The 18,846-nt window shown below is 48.9% G+C and overlaps 1 protein-coding gene across 50 annotated transcripts in view; it reads left to right on the forward strand.

The window, feature by feature from the left end:
* Positions 1–18,846, forward strand: part of SORBS1 (sorbin and SH3 domain containing 1) — a 218,733-nt gene that overhangs the window by 134,873 nt on the left and 65,014 nt on the right. For 29 of the 50 annotated variants that reach the window (XM_087862881.1, XM_087862853.1, XM_087862863.1 and 26 more), the window contains 5 exons: positions 2,267–2,296; positions 7,548–7,717; positions 9,225–9,288; positions 11,010–11,084; positions 11,407–11,469. In XM_087862881.1, coding sequence (XP_087719007.1) covers positions 2,267–2,296; positions 7,548–7,717; positions 9,225–9,288; positions 11,010–11,084; positions 11,407–11,469 — 402 coding nt within the window. The remainder of the gene's footprint in view (positions 1–2,266; positions 2,297–7,547; positions 7,718–9,224; positions 9,289–11,009; positions 11,085–11,406; positions 11,470–18,846) is intronic. The other 21 variants (XM_087862857.1, XM_087862874.1, XM_087862882.1 and 18 more) reach the window with 3 other exon arrangements.

Consider the following 18,846-nt stretch of genomic DNA (forward strand, 5'->3'; position numbering starts at 1 on the left):
GCTTCCACCAAGTCCCTTTGATGACACCTAGTGAGACATCTTTGGGCACAGAAATGCCTGTAGTTCTTTTTCTTCTCTGGGCAAATGGATTCCTCTTATTTGCCCAAATGCCTTCGGTTCTTGCCTTTCTCTTTTGTGCAGTCCTGCCCTTTGAGTTTAAAGATTAGAATCGTGCTGCCTGAATCACACATCCTTCAGTAAAGGATACAAGTACATTCATTTTTTGGAATTAAAAGTAGCTTCTCCTAAAGAGCAAACCATATGTTCCCTAAGGAGGCGGAGCAGGAAGAGTGGAGGAGAATGGAGGCGCCTGGCCACCTAGCCTTGGATTACTGATTGTCAGTGGGGTTTAGGTCATGTGTTTTTGGCTTTGTTTTGGAATTCACCCAGCCTGGCAGCAGTGCTCATAGAGTGTACCCGTAGAAACAATTTCTTAACTATTGCAAAGTCTCCTGAGGGAATGATAACTTTACTCTACTTCTGGAATTCTAGTTTAGTCATCCTAAAAAAGGTTCCCTTTTTTTTCTTGCCTAGTGGGCCCCCGGGCATAGTGTGACAATAACCCTGTCTCTGCAAGCCAGGCCCCCCAACTGTAGACACACGAGGGGGCACTGCACATCTGCCCTAGCACTCACCACACAGCTCCTCGCCCCTCTCCACAACATTTATACCATATGTCTGAGGCCAGATCACTTACGATCAGTCTGGAAGGAGGATTGGAACAAGAAAACTCAGGACTGAAGAGGTGCCTGGGTCCCCTAGCTCCGAGCTTCTCTGTCTTTATTGTACACGGTCTTGGGAGTGCGTACTTGCAGGTTTGTATTCGGGAGGTTTGAGGCAGGGCTGAGATTCTGCATTTTTTTCAGCAGCTCGCAGGACACATCAGTGCTTCTGGTCCATAGACCACAGTGGAGACCAAGAGCTCCATGGCTCCCAGACTCTGGGTCTCATGGTCACAGGAAACAGCCAGGAGACTACCCCAAGGTTGCTTATTTCTAACTATAGTAAATAACACCCCTGAAAAACAACTGCTGTTGTCCATATCACATGTCATTCTATTAAAGAAAGGCCATTTCATATCCCAGAAGGAGGAACAACATAGTCTTTTAAGTTGAATAAATTTGCTGTTGCCTGGTGAGGAAGCCCTTGCCTCTGGCTGGAAGACTGGAGTTTGGGAACCATAGGTCTAGTGGACACTTTGATCAGACAGATGAAGAAACTAAGGGCAGAGTTTACGCGATTGGTCAATATCTCCTAGCACGCTGCTGGCAGAGCTGAGCCTAGAGCTCGGCTGGGCTCCTGTTGTCCAGCTGGTGGAACTTTGTCCGCATCCAGAGGTGGACAGGCTGTCCCACTGCTGTAAGCACCCCTGCTGCTCTGTTTACTTCTTGCCCACATGGATTCTGGAGGGAGGGCGGGGCCGCAGCCAAGGGGCATGATGACAGCACCCAGGGGCTGGCAAGTGCTCTATTTTTATCTATGTGGCTGCTTTATATTTAGCAGCCGTGGAAGGTAAAGGTCATTTTTGTGCTTATCCCAAAGCACGTACACACAGAATTCTCAGAAGTTAGATCTTGGCCTCCCCACCACGAGTGCCCGGGAGGCTGAGGAAGCGAAAGACCATCCATGTTGGGGAAAAGTGGTGGCCTGGCGATCGGGGTTGGAAGGCAGCCCGCACTAGGAGTCGGGGATCCAGGTTCTAGGCCCTCCTGTGATGTTCAGTGTCATCATGGGTAGTGTGTGCTGCTTATCTGAGGCGTCTCCACCCACCTGCCCTACCTGCTAGGGTCATGGCAAAGATTGAAAGTGTTAACGTGCGAAAGCTCTTAAAACAATGTCTGGTGTTTGACAGAGCTCTCGGGAGGTGGTAGCTGCCATGGTTACGATGACAGTTGTTTCTCTCAGAACTACTGAGACTCGGGTCGTGATAAGGTCCTGGTCCCTTGAAACTAGGGGAGTTGGGAGGGTCTCTTTCCATGACCAAATCACCTTGAAACCACAGGGAATCAACCAGCAAACAGTAACAGTTCCCTGAATCTTGGTGCAGATGTTGGGGGTGGCGGCTTGGAGACACCACAGCTGGATAACAGAAGCCACGTTAATGCCCGGGCATTTAGCTGGGTGTGGTGGCCATGCCACGTTCCGGGATCTAAGCCCAGGGGACAGTCAGGACGCCAGTTTGGGGATGCTCATGATTCTGGCAGGACTTCCTGGCCTTACCGTGTCTGTGTAAATCTCACGATGTATATCTTTTCTTTTATCACAGAACAGCAAAAACGACTCAGTAGCCTTTCAGGTAGGTACCAAATATTTCTTTACACGCCAACACCTTTGATGTGTGAGGAGCATGGTCTGATGAGTTCCTCTGATGTGCTGGGGATTCTGTTTGTTGCTGGACCACAAGGATGGTGCAAGCAGGCACGGTCCCACTTCCTCCCTGCAGCCTGAGGGGCAGAGGAGGCATACCACGGCAGTGACCCCAGCTAGTACACGGGCTCTGGGCAGCTGCGATCAGTGCCTTGATGGGTAAGAACAGGGTATTCTGAATAAAAAAGAACAAAGAATTATGCCTTAGGTGGCGTGTTCGTGGCAGGCCGCGCTGAAGAAGCCCTCTTTCTGTTGCTTCTAATCCCTCTCCTAGGATGTGACAGGTGGGGGTTAGGAAATGTGGGCAGGCTCTTCTCTTGTTGGGTGGCAAGCCCAGATGCCGGTTAACGACCCTGTGTGACAGACCCGGGTGAACACCTCCAGACCCCAGTGCCTGGAAAGGGGTGTGAGCAGCCATCAGAGTCTCCTGGAAACCTGGTCCAAAACCCGGATTCCCAGGCCACAGCTCCAGAGATTCGGATTTAATGCGTATGGGTGAGAACTTGCACGTCTCACCAGGTCCCCAGGGATGCTGATGCTGCATGTGTACTGACCACATTTAAGGATCAAGTCTCACCAAGAATGGCAGTGGTGGGCCTGGATCTGCTAGAACATCAGGTGTCAGGGCTCAGTCCCTGATGAAGCGTGGCTGCACGTAGGCAGAACTGTGGGGAAGCCCAGGAATGGGAAGGTTTCGCCATGTCCTTAGGGCCTTCTGTAGCCATTCTGCTCTGAGTCCTGGTCCCACTGCTTCCCAGCGGTGCAGCTTAGGCAGGCTGCTAATGATCTCAACTGCAGGTCAGGTTTCTTACCTGCCAGATGGGGAGCGCAGTAGTGCCACATAGGTTCTGCGAGCAAGCAGCCCAGCACCGAGCGCTGGCACTCCCTGGGTGCTCGGTAGACATGAGTTTCCGTTGTCAGCAGGCACCCCCATTGATTCGTTCCTCATTTTATTGAGTGCCTACTTTGTAGCAGGCCCTGGGCCAGGCTCTGTGGCCCTATCTGGGAACTGTGCTACCCTCCAGCCGCCCACAGTGTGGTGTGATGGTTTGTAACAGTTCTTTGGTGATGGACTCGGTCGGAGAATCTAATGAAGGCAGTAGGTCGTCTCTAGAAGAAGCCACACATGTCACATGGGCACATGGTGGGGGTACAGACACGTGTGAATCGGGGGCAGGAGTCCCTGATCTGGTGAATACACAGAAGCCACCGTTTCCTGAGCAGCTGCTTCACGATTTCTGGGTTACTTCCTGCTCCTGCTGCCCTTGGGATTCGTGGAGAGCCCGGTGGGGAGAACATGGGGTTCTCACACCCTCTCAGCTTTATCAGGACTTGGCCCCAGAACAGGACAGGCTGTGGTTGAGCACAAGGTGCCCTTTGCTGCCCCCTCCTGACTCTGCCACACCAACCCACTTCAGTCCCTGGCCCCAGTCCAGGGTGCTGAGAGCAGGCTGGCTCTGAGACGAAGGTAGCTCCTGTGAACGCCTTCCTGCCATTGGGATTTGGAAGGGAGCAGTGGAATGGATGAAACAGGTGCCCAGACACAAGTTAGGAGGTTCACAGTTTGGTCCTGGCTCTTTCCTTTTATTGACATCGTTTGTCCCCGGGTAAGTGACTTTACCTCTCTGCAGCATAGTTCCTGCTGTGGGAAGCAGGGATGATAATCCCCGTCCTTGCCTCTGAGAGGTGTGAGGATCGTGTGCGACAGGAGGGGGGGTATGCTTTGCACACTGGAAAGCACTACACAGTATTAAGGCTTCTCCACCAGGCTGGCAAGCTAGGGCCACTTCCTTGGCTCCAAAATAAGCCTAATGTTTCCATCTTCCTTGAGTTTGGGGTCAGAGCCACTAATGGTGTTTGATAGAGTGGGACATAAAGCAAGTGCTCACTAAATGTTAGTTTTTATTGAAGCAGCACCATTCTGTTCAGAAGCTCTTGAAGGAGAGAGAGCTGGCTGACCCTAGCATCAGTGGGTCTTTGCCCATCATACCTGAGGTGATGATACTGGGAAGATCACCCACCTCACCCCAACCCCCCAGTCCTTAACGGGTTTTTATTGAGCCTTTATGGGGCCTCTTGTTCAGTGAGAGTCATTAGGGATAGAGACCCACATGGTATTGGCCACCACGAGCTCATGGTTCCCTTGGGCCTTGGGGAGATGGGCAGGGAAACGGGTCAGGGCTGGGGTGGAGGGTCTGGCACATCTTGCTCAGGGAGGTGTTGGCATCACAGAGCTTTGGGTGTGAGGAAAAGGGAAGCTGCCCGCAGACACAGAGGCCCTGTCCCAGGTTGTCAGCATTGTCACTTATTTTGTGGCCCTTTGCACCTTCCTTTTGAAAGCTCAAAAAACTGGAAAGAAAACTGGAAAGAAATGCTGCAGGATGTCCTGTCGAGGGATCAGTATTTGCCTCGTGAGAAATAGCAGGCACCCCTTGTCCTGTGGCTGTCACAAGGTGGTCCTGTCACCTGCCTGATATGAGAAAGTGTCACGTTAGGTTTTCACTATGTAAAAAACCACATTTTTTTCTTTGAGGCTGCGGTTCATCTATCTGTGCACTGAAATCCACTCAGTCATGAATCACATGATCACAAGCTTCTAAACTAAAATAATTCAGGGCTAATTTTTGTGGAGCCAAGAATTCTGACAGCTTTGGAACAAGTCACTGGACTGTCAGCCTGAGTTTTGCAGTTAAGTGATTGGTGTTAGAGCCACCTCCCCTAACAATTAAAAAAAAAAGTCTCTGGGTCTGGGAACCCTGAGAATGCCAAGTCTGTGATCTGCTGCTACTTCTCAAGAGGGGACATTGGAGTGAGGAGAGTGAGCGCCTCCAAGCAGCAGGTGAGGCTTGAAATCAGCCTCACCTGCTGCTTCCTGGTGACACTCAGGAAGGCCTTTCCAGGCGGGAGGAAAATGCTCAGCAGAGCCATATTAAGGGTAAACATTGGTAACTTGAAATCTCCCTGCACTTCCAGGCTTCGTGCCAAATCCTTGGCCTCCTGTTGTAATTGCCTGGGAGCATGAGAACTCATCCCATGAGTCCAGTCTGGTCTTAACATCCTTTAAAGCTCATGGCTGTGATGCCAGGGATTGGGTCGTCTGAAGCATACACTGAGCTGGGTCTTGCACAAAAGATTTAGAAACCATTCTGCGGTCGCAGAATGAGTACTTGTTTCAGAAGTCAGTTTGAAAGCCCGGCCGGGTGACCCCACCGGGCAGGCAGGCTGTGAAGGTAGTAGCACCTGAGACTGCTGATGTGTGTGTCCCCACTTCCCCAGCCCCTCCTCCACTCGGGGACATCTCTGACTCGGGCCCAACCTCGAGTGCGCCCTTGGGCCCCTCCTTTCCGCTGGATCTTAGTCTCTAGCCAGCCGTCTGCACTCTTTCCTTTCCCAGAGATGAGAAGCTCTCCCTCGGTCAATGAACAGATCCTGACTGAGCACTGCCTGAGTGCCAGGTGCCCCTTGCTCCCCTTCAGTCCCACCGAGAGGTCATCGCTGCTAGGACTTACACTCCCCTGGCTTAAAACTTTTGGACCCCTAACCTCTTGACCTCCCTGGTTGCCATCTGCCGTAGTCTGTCTGCATGCTGACCCCCTCCCTGGTTCCTTCCCTACTTCTGCTCACATGTTCGTCTCTTTCTCTGCAGCCTGGCACCCACCCCATTGCCCTTGGAAACTTGCTCCCTCTGCCAGTGATCCCATGACTCTTCTTTTGCCTAATCGAATGCCCCCTTCTCTGCTTTGGATTCTTTTTCTTCTTTCCTTCCTTTCATGGGTTGAATCACCCACTTCTTGGAATTCTGTCTTCTCCGGCTTCAGTGACGCTGCACTGTTCCTCTCTGGTTCATCTCCTCTCCCTCTGATAACTCCTGCATCCTTTGGCGGAAACCCTTTTGCTCCTCAGCCTGTCCCTGTGACACCCTTCAGCATGTGATGTCAGCCCTTGACTCTACCCACACTTTTTCCTCCCTGACCTCTTCTGTTGCTTTAATGCTGATGGCTTGGGAATGACACTCCTGGGCTAGGGCCCCTCACCAGGGGCTCTGCTGCCTGATTTCTTCGAGGGCATTTCTGCTTGGATGTCTCACTGTCAGAGTTACCATGTCTGAATGGAAGCAGCCATCTCTCCCTGCCTTCCCCACCCCAGGCCCTTCACTAACTTCTGTTTGGATCAGGCCAGGCTTGAAGCCTTGGTGCCATCTTGGAGGGAAGTATGACAGGGTGTGGTTCAGAGAGAACCGCTGGAGTCAGGTGTCCCTAGTCTAAATCCCAGCGTGGCCACATGGCAGCTGTGTGACCTTAGGCAGGTCGCTTGAACTTCTCTGTGCCTTGGTGCCTTTAACTGTTGTTTTTTTTTTTTTAAATGGAGAGATACTAGTTTCTTCCTCCTAGGGTTACTGGGAGGATGAACTGAGATAACATATATGAAGAACTGAGCACGGCGCCTGGCCCTCGTGTGGCTCCGGGTCGTTCAGAAGCTCCTGGCATTTGCGGCTGCCGTTCCCTCCACGGGGGCACCCTTCACTTGCTGTTTGGGTGGCTCCCTCTGAGACATCAGCCCTGAACCTAAATCCCTCAGCTAAGTTGATGCGGACTCTATCCACCCTGGTCATCCTGCATTCTCATCTCTGGCTGTCTTGCGCTTTCTGCCTGCTGGCCATCAGCTCCTTGAAGGCCCGCATTCTGAGAGGTCCACCCCCACGGCCACGGGACCTGTCATGCACAGCCGCAGTGCCTTCCCTCAGGAAGTGACGTGGCCTGGAATAACAGAGTGTACGAAGTGATTTTACAATCTGTAGACCACACCCGGTCTGCTTATTCGCTCTCTGTAATCTCTGGTCCTGAATCACATCAACTCTAATGTGCACTTAGCGATTTAAAGGGCTAGATGATAAATATTTCAGTCTTCACTGGCCGTAGTTTCTGTTACAGCTACTCCGCTCTGCCACTGTAACTTGAAAGCATCCATAAATAATACACAAACGAATGGGTGTGGCTATGTCCCACTAAAACTTTACAAAAACAGGTGGCCAGGCAGTAGTCTGCCAGCCCATGCTCTAAGTAAAACTCATTCTATTGGGAGTGAGCAAACACACTTCCCCCAGCTGGATTGTTTGGGGGCTGTTTGCTTCAGAGCCACCAGAAGCGCTGCTTGAGCTAATGACTGTTTCTCACTTCCAGATCCTGTCTCAGAAAGAAGAGTGGGAGAGCAGGACTTGGCACCCACCCAGGAGAAACCCACCTCGCCTGGAAGGGCTACTGAAAAAAAGGCAAAGGATGACAGGCGGGTGGCTAGGAGCGCTCAGGACCTGAGCAATGTTTCCATGGATGAAGTGGGCATCCCACTCCGGGTACGAATGCTGACCCATAAGTCCTACCTAGGCTTCCTCTTACACTGGTGACACGTGTACACCCGAGTGCATGCGACCCTACTTGCGGCTGACAAAGGCCTCATGAGGAAATCCTCGCCACTGCCCACTCTCCAAACCCGCTGAGGGCCGCAGAGCCTCCCAGAGCTGTGCTCTGGCCTCCTGTCCCACCTTGGTCCTGGGTTCAGAGTGCAGCAGCTTTCCCCAAAGCACGTGAGGTGTTAATAAGTCTCATGAGAAAAGGGTTTGGGGTTCAGGTGACTATGAGGGAAAAGCAGGGTGGAACACAGGCAGAGCGGTTTCTCTGCAGCAGAATTTCTGAGACGCTTGGGCTGGTGCGTGTTCAAGGGGAGAACGTTGTGGGCCGTGTCTCCCAGCTTCCCTTTTTTGTCTTGGGGAGCACGCTCGGAAGTTGTAGGTCTAGGATTACAGAGCCTTGGGGGGCTCAGGGTCCCTGTTGATGAGTTCAGGTAGAAGTTGTTTGGGGGATGGGAGATACTCCCGTCATCCGAGTGAGCAAGAAGCTCTAAAGGAGCCACAGAATGAATTCAGGCTGCCCCAGTTGTCCCCCTCTGCACAGGCGTGCCAGCCTTCTGCAGGCCCCACAGAATTCAAGGGAAGCCTGCCTTTGAAGCAGGAATAGGGTGAATCCCCTTTTTTCCATGAACCCCTCAGAACACTAGCTGCAGTATGTTTCTCCATGGTCTCCATGTAACGAATGGACGGTTTTGTGTCCCTTTGGGGGAGGAGAAACAGCAATGCGCTAAGCCTTGGAAGAACTGTTGTCTGGTCCTAAGTAACACTAAGTATGTAATAGTGATAAGTGGAAAGGGAGTTGTGACAGACAGTCATTGCCACCACCGCTTGCGGACTGCGCAGTCTCATCATTCACTCTGTCAACCATCATTCACTCCACAAGGTGAACACGGATAGAATTACCATTTCATAGACGAGGAAACAGAGACTCAGAGTGATTATGGTCCTTACCCGGGATTGTACAACCTGTGGGCGATGGAGCAGTCTCTCCGACTCCCAAACCCACACCCCTAACCGTCATGTGAGGCAGAGTCTGAATCTCTTGGTCTGGCTATTTTTTTTTCTTTAAGATTTTATTTATTTTATTTTAGAGAGAGTCAGCATACGTGAGTGGGGGGAGGGGCAGAGGGAGAAGAAGGAGGGAAGCAGAGTCCCTGCTGAGTGTGGAGCCCGATATGGGGCTCGATCTCACAACTGTGAGATCACGACCTGAGCCGAAATCAAGAGCCAAACGCTTAACCGGCTGAGCCACCCCGGGGCCCCTTGGTTTGGCTATTCTTTCTCAAAAGTTTTGCACTTTTAATGAAGATTTATATGTGGGATCACCAAGACGTATAGAGTTACGTGAGTTTTGATCTCAGATGTTGTCACTTTCCATTGTGATTTCATGATCATAGAAGTTCTGAAGTGTGTTGACATTTCCATTTTATTTTATCTTTGCCTCTTTCTCTAGAACACCGAGAGATCAAAAGACTGGTACAAGACCATGTTTAAACAGATCCACAAACTAAACAGAGGTACTGATTTTCATTTGTAGAAGCTATGCTGTGTTCGTATGTTGACTGTGGTGGTGAGGACTTAAACTTGCTTTGCTAGGTTGTCCGAAGACTGAGCCTTACGCTCAACTCATTGGGCACCAGCCTGCCTGAGCCCAGCCATACACCTGCAGAGCAGAGCAGGGAGGGAACGCTTGCGCTCTGCCTCACATGTGGGACTTGAGGTCAGCTCTCAAGTCCTCCCTCCTAGGTATTGTGGGACGCAGCAGGTTGAGCCCAGCACTGTGCCTGTGCTCCAGCATCTGCCTGCCCGGGCTGTGAGCAGCTCTGACTCCCATCTGCTTCCAGCTTTAGGTGCAGCCCCCCGTGTCAGCCCATGACTGCCTTGTAGGCAGAGCAAGTTGAGAAAGCACTGAACCGGGAGTGGAGAAAACTGGTCTCACCTGAATTCAGTCCCCTAAGCACTCATGTGACCTTGGTCCAGTCACATACCTCCTCTCTGTGTTCAACCCTCTTCCCTTCCTCCAAGGGATGTTGCAGGGTCCAAATGAGAGCAGATTCTGCCTTATGAAGTAGAATGCATGGTTAAAATGAAAAATAATCTTCCCCAGCTGGGAGCCAGCACTTGGCAGGTAGCCCTGAGAGTCAGTCAGGAGCTGACACACCAAAGCCCGCTCAAGCTTGAAGAGAAGCGCTTCCGAATCAGGGGCCCGCTGGGCTATCAGCAGTGATCCAGCATGGTGAGAGAGCCCCAGGCCAGTGCTCAGGCAGCTCCTGACCCCACCAGCTCCCATCCGCCTGTGCTGCCAGTCAGCTGATCGGCAGGGATGCAGCTACACCGCGGGAAGGGTACCACTCCTCCCATGGGCAGAGCATCCTGTCGCTCCCTGTGGCCAAATCCAGTCTGGCCGCCTGGCCCAGATGACACATGAAGGCAAAGGAAGAGCATTCTGGTCGGTGTCGGCCTAAGCCGCAAATAACCGGTCTCTCTGATTAGCTGCAGATGCCAGCTAACATCACTGTTAATTAGCTCCTACAATGTTCACAATGAACCTGGCTGTGCCTCTCTTCAAACTCTTTTGAAATCCTGAGATGTTCAGTGTTTAGTGTTTCTAAACTGAGAGTAGATCCACTGTGGTTGGGTGGAGGAGCTCAGTCATGGTGGTGACGCCAAAGGCTGGGTCTCTGATTGGGTGATGTCAGTTCTGTTGGTCACTTCCTCATCCGATGTCCATCTCCCCCAGCACTCTGTGTCTCTCCCAGAGACTTGGCTTTGGCAGCACAAATGCCAAGCCACAGGTGCGTATGTGAATAGTCTGTTATTCGGTCCCATGGGCAACATCACTTCTCTCCTGTTAGAGGGATTAACTCAACCCAAATTACAGGTTCTAAATGAAACCTGCTGCCCTAATGGTACACAGAGATGTGAAAAAAATTAAGAATCCACTGGTTTGTTTGGAAGCTTGAAGCTTTATGCTAAATCCCTCTCACTTACTAGACCTTGTGTATATGTAATTCTTTGTCCAAGAGGAAAAGTGATATTGTCTCTTTAGATGTGTCTCAGTAATTCAGGCAAAAGGACTGGATTTTTAAAAGCAATTTGAATTTCTTTCATATCACTTAGTGAAGCTTAGTATGTTCCAAAATTCAAGGAGCCTGAACTGTGTGTGGATCCCTATTCGTTCATTCTCTCCATTTGTATCTTCCTCTATTCTCTCTCCCAAACCTGTTCCTCTGCCTAGACACTCCTGAAGAAAACCCTTATTTCCCTACGTACCAATTCCCTGAACTTCCTGAAATCCAGCAAAATTCTGAAGGTACCATAAACTTAGACAGTGTATCTGTTGTCCTAGCCTTAAATTAATTCTTATAGTTCCATTATAGGAATAAGATTTGGCTTTTAGATTTTATTTTTATAGTCCTTTTTGGTTGGTGAAAGTTTTATTTCACTCGTTTGCATGATTTGCTGTATTAAAATAACTAAGGCCTTTCTAATTCATTAATCTCGTATTAAGTGTGGTGCTGTGTGCTTTAATAACACTAAAATAGGTAATCGTTCAAAAGAGTCAATTGCGGGTTTGTCAGCTCCTCCACTTCGTGGTGGGTAGTTTCAAAATCCACTGCTTTTCTCTGCTACAGAGGACAGTCCTTACACTCCTACCTACCAGTTTCCAGCATCTACTCCTAGTCCTAAATCTGAAGGTAATTAAAGGAAAATCATGTGCCTCTCTTTGTACTGGTGCTGTTACTTTCTTCTTCACCTTGGGGTTTTTTCTGGGGGCTAACGGGCTGTCTCCCAATCATCTGCTTCTCCCCAACCTTGTGTTTTGTGGTGTAGTCTCGCTCCTCGATGACTGTATGATCCGAGTCTATCAGATGGATTTTAATACTGTTCCCTTGGAGTTTACACGACTAATGGGGTAACCAGTATAGCTTGGTTATAGTGCTTTGAACATGTGGGGCTCTGGGAACAGCTGCCAGTGTTTGGGGTGGTCACATGGTGCTGGTGGCTGGGCAGTGACTCAGGAGGCAGTCATGATGGCCGATGGGCAGTGGATAGACAGGCCCAATGTCAACAACAGAAGAATTACCTAGTTTCTATATGTGCTACAACCCATCACTGGGCCCCTCTTGTCATGGACCTTCAGGGTATATCTCCTTGGTAGGGAATTCCCAAAGAGATATCCAGGTAGGAGATTCATTCATGGTGGGAGATGATGTCTCTTGAAAATAAAGGTTTTGGTCAAGCTAGAAAATGTTTCATGAAATTGCTGGCTAGGAATTTGGACCTGCTGGGAAGGATGGTCACACTTGTATCTAAGAGCAAAAAGTCTAGGTGTCAAAGAAGGTTCTAAAAGGTAACTTAAAGGCGCTATCCTGAGAATTACCCTAGTCCCAGAGATTATCTGATCTTTGGATGAGTGACCCAGAAAGAGGGATGTGGAAGGGGGTATACAAGAGGAAATTTCATTAAATGCTCTTCTAGGATGAGATGTTGGGCTCTCTGAACCTCACTTATGTTGTTAGTACTGAGCACACCATGAACAAGATATGTCTTCTGTTCTCAAAAGTGCACATCCATCAGAGGGTTCGACAAGACCCCTTCCTTGCACTATGTCCTGAGTGGTGGCAGTTGCAAGAGTGTGTGTCTGCAAGGCCAGAGGAAAGCTCGCTGGTGCAAAGGAGGTCCTCAGTGTATATCTGGAGAATGCTGATGAGCAAGGCTTTGGACCATGGTACCACGGTTCTGTTTTAGGGATGCGGCCCTGTCCCGCCCCCTTGGTATTTCTCTGCTCTAATTAGTTCAGCAGATCGTCCTCCACAGCCCTTCTTGTCACTGGTAAAGTTGTACGTTCACTCATTCACCAAATTCTTACTGATTACTTCTCATATATGAAAGGACGCCCTGGGATGCATTAGATACAGTTTTAGTTAAAATGCCAGGTTCCATTTTGGTTCCCCCTTTGATGTGCTTGTCGGTGGTTTCCAACCATTTCATGTCTGGGTTTGGAAGCAAAGAAGTCTACCAAACAAACCCAGGCTTCCAACTCAATGCTAATGATTTCATTATAATCAGCGACCGCCTCACTTCCAACACGAATCTGTCTGGTGTGCAGTAACCTGGTCTGTTTATCCCGGGGTGCTGATTCTAGCCAAAATCATTGCTTAAGAAACAACTGACTGAGCTGAGTGAGGGAGACAGGTATTTTTTTTTTAGGGTGGTTTTGACTAAATGCGATTTTCGATTGGTGCTTCCTTTGGCCTTGAGAACCCAGCACCCCCCTTCTGGGCTCCCTTCTGGGGAAGATGACAAATGCATGGCAAGCCTGAAGGCATAGCAGAGAAAGGCCACCTGGAGAAGTCCTGTGGAGAAATACAGTGAGTCCGTCAGACTGGAAGAATGCCATAGGCCTGCTGGGAACAGTGCCCGCAGCTTCCATGGTCAGCCTGGCCGTTGGTCTGAAGACGGGGTTTCGTGGCCTCATACCCCCAGCTGCCACGTCATCAGCTGTCACACCTAGCAACCCCGGCTAACAATGATGCTGCTTTTTGGTACACTTCAAGTCAGGCACAAGAGGGAATTGGGGTTATTTGGCCTTGAGACATAAACAGTAAGGGATGATACGGTAACTTGTCACCTATAACGTAGGAAGCAGACCTTAATATTTTTTTATTTTCAAAGACCAGAAAGGATGAAATTGTTGTAAAGGATAAAAAGGGGGGGAAATTAGGTTGAACATAAAAGATTCATAATAACCAAGATGATTAGGCTTTAACACAAGCGTCTAAGAAGTCTTCTTCCCTGGAGATCTTTTAAAAATAGGGTGGATTTCATCTCGCTCTGCTCCTGCTGAAGGTTGTATTCAATCATATGAAGGCTTTTTATAAATAAGGGAAATGTTTGAGCTAGATCACTTTAAAGAATTGTTATTTTTCATTTTTTTTAAGTAATCAGAGACTCTCTGGCTTGGGTTTGATGTCTGTGAGCTTTCGTAGGTCCCCCTCAGCCCCATGCTTCTGACAGGTGGCCCTGGGCTCTGCACGCCCTTCTTAACGTGGGAAGTATTTATGCTTTTCAAGGAAAGGTGTTAAGGACAAATTAGCACCTAGCCAGGGCTCTCCCCATAGATTTTAATGAGCATTAAAAAATAGCCCGCTTTACTGAGCAATATGAGCTGTCATTCCAGAGTCTGTCCTTTGCGAGGACAGCAACTGCTGTTGCTGCTGGGGTTTTTTTGTTTTGTTTTGTTTTGTTTTGTTTTGTTTTGCTTGAACTCAGAATTTGAAACTAGAATTATTTGCAATAAACCTATCAAAACCTAGCCTAAGGGCCGCTGCCTCTGTCTAAATTCTAGTTGTTTATACAATATAAAAAGTATTTCTAAGTGTCTGAAAGCTGATTCTCCTGACTAGTAAAAGACTATGGGAAAGTTTATGCCGGCTTAGCAACCTTTTTTTTTTTTTTTAACCCCCAACTATAATGAAAAAGCAAACCTGACCAGACTTTCGGAAGATAAATAGAATTATCACATCTTAATCCATGAAGTTTAAAATATACTTGGAAAGAAACCTGTAAACTCCCAACAGGGAACAGCCCCTACTAATCCTTTTGCAATCTTTCAGACCACTCTGTGGGACAGGAGTGGATTGCTCTTTGTTTCATGAGGTAGTTGGGAGAGATTGGGACTAGGGAACTGAGGAGGAGCAGAATGAATTCAGGAGACTGACTTCTTGAAATTTCACTGTGTACCCTGGTCACTAGAAAGCTTATCAAAAATAACTTACCAGAAATCCTTTGGGAATAACTTTCAAGTAAGGCTAAGCAAATGAGTATTACTTTGTTTTTTTTCTAACTTTCATTTGACCCACCCGCTCCTCCCCATCATTCCTTCCTCTGTGACCCAAAGCTACTTGTCTATAAATTCCATTCTGTTCTCCTAAAGTCAGAGAGATGTCTTTCTGTAGCATCTGAGATGTCCGGTCAGAAAGACTGGGGGGTGGGGAGAGGGACTGTTGACAGCGACCGGAGCCAGCCCAACTCACTGCTGCACCCCGACATGGAGGGACTGCTAGGGTGGGTCTTCAGACACCCTGCCCGTGGCGTCTGCCTGGAGCGGGAGCGAGAGGAGCAAAGCTGGGGAGGAAAGGCCTCAGACACACTGCTGCGGCCTTGTCCCCTGCCTCCTGCTTTAGGAAACAGCAGTGTGGTGGCTTAGACCTCAGCAGCTCACAGGCATAATTCTATTAATAATAATAATAATAATAACAGCAACAGCAGCAGCAGCATAACCACCACAGCGCCTGCCATGACCACCATTTATTGAGCCCTTACTGAATACAAGGCCTCACATGCTGAGTGCATCACAACTGTTACCTTGTTTCATCCTCGCAGGGACGCCAGGAGGTAAGTCCTCATTTCTTCAATAAAGGGTGTAAGGCTCAGGAAAGCTAAGTAATTTGTGCAAGATCACATAGTAAACAGCAGAACCAGGTTTTAAACGCAGATCTATGGGGCCCCCAAGCATGGGTTCTTTCTTACTCTCTTCTGCACTTCTGATCCCTTTACTCCTCATGCTGCACTCTGTGTTTGTGGCTGATGCTCTCTGACCCCTAGCCCCAGGTGCCAGCTTCTCCCGGAACGGCATCTGGGGGTATGTAGTTAAGAAATATCCCCAGGTGATTTGACACATGGCCAGGACTGAGGACACTGGAATGGAGGGGACCACCCTTCCCACCCTCCAAGAAGAAGATACTCTCCAGTGCAGTCCGGGGGATTGGGATCTAGAATTCCAGGGAGGACTATAGATTCAAAAGACCTAGCCTTCCCACTCTGAACATGGCCAAATGATGTTGGCTCTCTCAACACGCTTTGTGTCCACAAAATGGCAGAGCTTTTCAAATGATGCCTCCAGATCAGCACAAAACCAAGTATCTGGTGTGTTATTCCACTGTCTGTGGCCTGTGAGAATACATTTGGCCATTGCAGGGTAGGGGGCTGTCCTGTCAGCCAAGGGGGAAGTCCCAGAGTCAGCTTTTCCTCTTGCTTTCCGATGCTGCTTCCACGCGTCAGGCCGATGGTGACCACTGCCACCTCCTGGTGAAGTGTCTCAAGACACCACCTCAAGGTGTCCCCAAGTCGTGGTGACACATCATGCCACAGTGGTCTGTCCCATTGACCTTTCTCCTCATTCCTAGATGAGGATATGCCAGGACAAAGATTTAGGAGACTGATTGCTCCCAGGCACGTCAGTATTTGAGTTAAAGTAATCCTCTACTGGCCTTACAGGATTTCTAAGAATAGCCTTATTTTGCTCAAGTTCAAGCAAATAGTTGTATTGTGAAGATGCCTGGCCAGGCTCTGTGTGCCTCCTGCCCCCGGCTGCAGCCCGCACTGCCCAGAGGAGGCGGGGCCAGGCCGCCCGCGGCGGTCACCTTTGCTCTCCTGAGGCCGGCCAGGCAGGAGGGCTCCGCCCAGCAAGTGCAGTCTTAGACTGGCCTGCAGGGTAGCTGGGAGAGCGTGGCAGTCACTCCCTCTCCACCTCCACAGGCCAGGAATGCTGCTGGGGATGAGGACGGTGAGTCTCGTTCCAGCCCTCTGGTCCTCCCCACGTCTTTCTCCTTTTACTTCTTTCCTTCTCTGCCTCGTTCTCTTCTCCTTCAGATTCTTTTTTTTTTTTTCTGAATTTGTTTTCTATAGCTACTCTATACCCTTTGTGGATCTTTTTCCCCCCCTAATCCCTTAAAATTTGCCTTTAACCAGAACATAGCAGCTTTGGGAATGTCTCCCTGGGCTCCCTGGACGATTCCTGACCACCTTGCCCCGTTTCTCCTTTTGCTGATTCTTCCTCTCCGATCCCACCCAGACTTTGTCCCCACTTCGGCATACATCTTTTTCTTTGACTATTTTTGTTTGTGGGGTGAATGTGTGTGTCTGTCTTGACCCCTTTACCCTTTTCTTTTCCTAAGTGTGTGGAATAAAGTAGGAGAAGGAATTAATTTGAACAGTAGAAAAAGATTGTGTCAAAAATGAGCTCCTGATGTTAGAAAAATAATTTCAAGTTTAAATGCCTCAGAAATGCATAAATTAAAATTTAATTGATAAAGGCAAGTGATTATGTAAATACTGCTTTTTGTTCATCTCATTTTAGCCAGTTACATATTTTTTATAAAATAATCATTCTCAATCAGCACTTGTTCCAGTGTTTTTAAGATCGTTATAAATTCTCAAAAAAGAAACCCCCCAAAATCCAGAAAAAGTCTTTTTTAGAAGTTCATTTGAAGTCACTGTGGTTGAAAAAGCAATTGTGTGCTTCCCGGCAGCTTTAGGAGAGTAGCCGTCCCCAAATCGAGCTCCCGAGGATAGATTGCCAAAGCCTCGAGGGCAGTCACTGGTGTGTAAACATCGGAGCCCAGCAGGGGCCTTTGGGTTCCAGAAGTGGATTGTTCACCCTGAGTAAAACCCGCTGAGCCTTAGACCTTCCTGGAAGTCGCTGGCACCGGAAGTTCTGGGTGTCTCTGCCAAGGCCCCAAGGGGCACCGACAGCATGTGGCTCCACTAGGAGCGGCAATCACAAGATCCCAACTCAGCCGAGCCCCCTAAGGCATAGTGTTAAAGAACCCTTGGAGGAATCATAACGGCCACATTTCAGACATAGACAATGTCAGTGTTCACCAACGTCTTGAAAAACGTTTCGTTTACTGTGTCTTAACCATGCTTAAAAACATGTACTCCATTTGGCTAACTCTAGTGTGCAGAAATGCAGAAGGGTGATCCTTGTACCCAGTTTTCCCATTCATTGGCATTTTTAACTTCATATACATCTACCCCAGTGTGTACTTACCCTCCCAGGAGAAGGGAGCAGGAGAAACAGCAAGTAGATGGTGTAGCGAGAGTGACTCAGTTTTACCCATTGTCCCTGGAAAGCAGCACAAAACTGGAAGTGGGTAACTCAGAAAACTTGCTTAAGGGGCACCTGGGTGGCTCAGTCAGTTAAGCATCTGCCTTTGGCTCAGGTCATGATCCCAGGGTCCTGGGATCGAGCCCCACATCAGGTTCCCTGCTTGGTGGGGAGTCTGCTTCTCCCTCTGCCTCTCCCCCTATTTGTGCTATCACTTGCTCTCTCTGTCTCTCTCAAATAAATAAATAAGTAAATAAAATCTTTACAAGAAAAAGAAAGAAAACTTGCTTGAGCATCACCAGGGAGGGGATGATGCAGAAAAATAGAGAAAGGCTTCAAGGGCTGGAAATCAGTATGGCCAACACTGTGGTGCACGACTTGAGTTTCAAAACAACACTCTCCCCTGCCTCTTCCACAATAAAAATTATGAGAAGAGCCACAGTTTTCCCCAGGATTGGGTAGATGAGGCTGGGGTGAAGAGTAGAACAAAGCCCCCCGTCCCTGTCACGGGGCTTCGAGGCCACACAGGGAAGTGGAGTCGGAAGGACCTTGAGTCTGTTCCTGCTTGTCTTTTTCTCACTGTGTGACTAGGGGCAAATTCTCTTAACTTCCCTGGGCCTCCTTTCTGTGTCTGTGAGTTGAGAGATTTACGCACCTCAAGGAGTTTTCGAGAGGGTGAGTGAGATGATACTAGTCACCTACCAGCCAATGTTAGTCACTTAATGGAAACCGCTATTGTTTTTATTCATAAGCAGAGGTAAAATTGTCTTACATTAGATTTGTAAGGCAAACATCGACAATTAAATGTTACATCCCCCGAGACCTGCCCTGATTGTTAGTGTTCTGTTGAATCCATGGAACTTCAGTCTGCCGTCCTCAAAGGCGAACTGAAATCCACGTGTGCAACTCGGATCCCATGGATGCAGAGAAAGGAAGAGCTTGCTCCCCAGACGTGCTCCTGCCCCGAGCTGGCCTTAGCTGGGGCACTAATCTTTCACCTCCAGCAAGTAAGAAGTAGCTTTAAGAGCGTTCAGTCATTCCGACGTCTGTTGCCTTCACCCCTGTTTTTTTCTCCTACTTTTCAAAATATATAAATTATTTAACTCCTCAAGCTGTGCTATTTTTTTTTCATCTTTCAAGAACTATTTCTCATTTCCTTCTAACAAATCTTCCAGATTTC

This window comes from Ursus americanus, chromosome 6 (assembly GCF_024610735.1).
Source record: "Ursus americanus isolate L20-20 chromosome 6, mUrsAme1.1.p, whole genome shotgun sequence".
Taxonomy (NCBI): Eukaryota; Metazoa; Chordata; class Mammalia; order Carnivora; family Ursidae; genus Ursus; species Ursus americanus.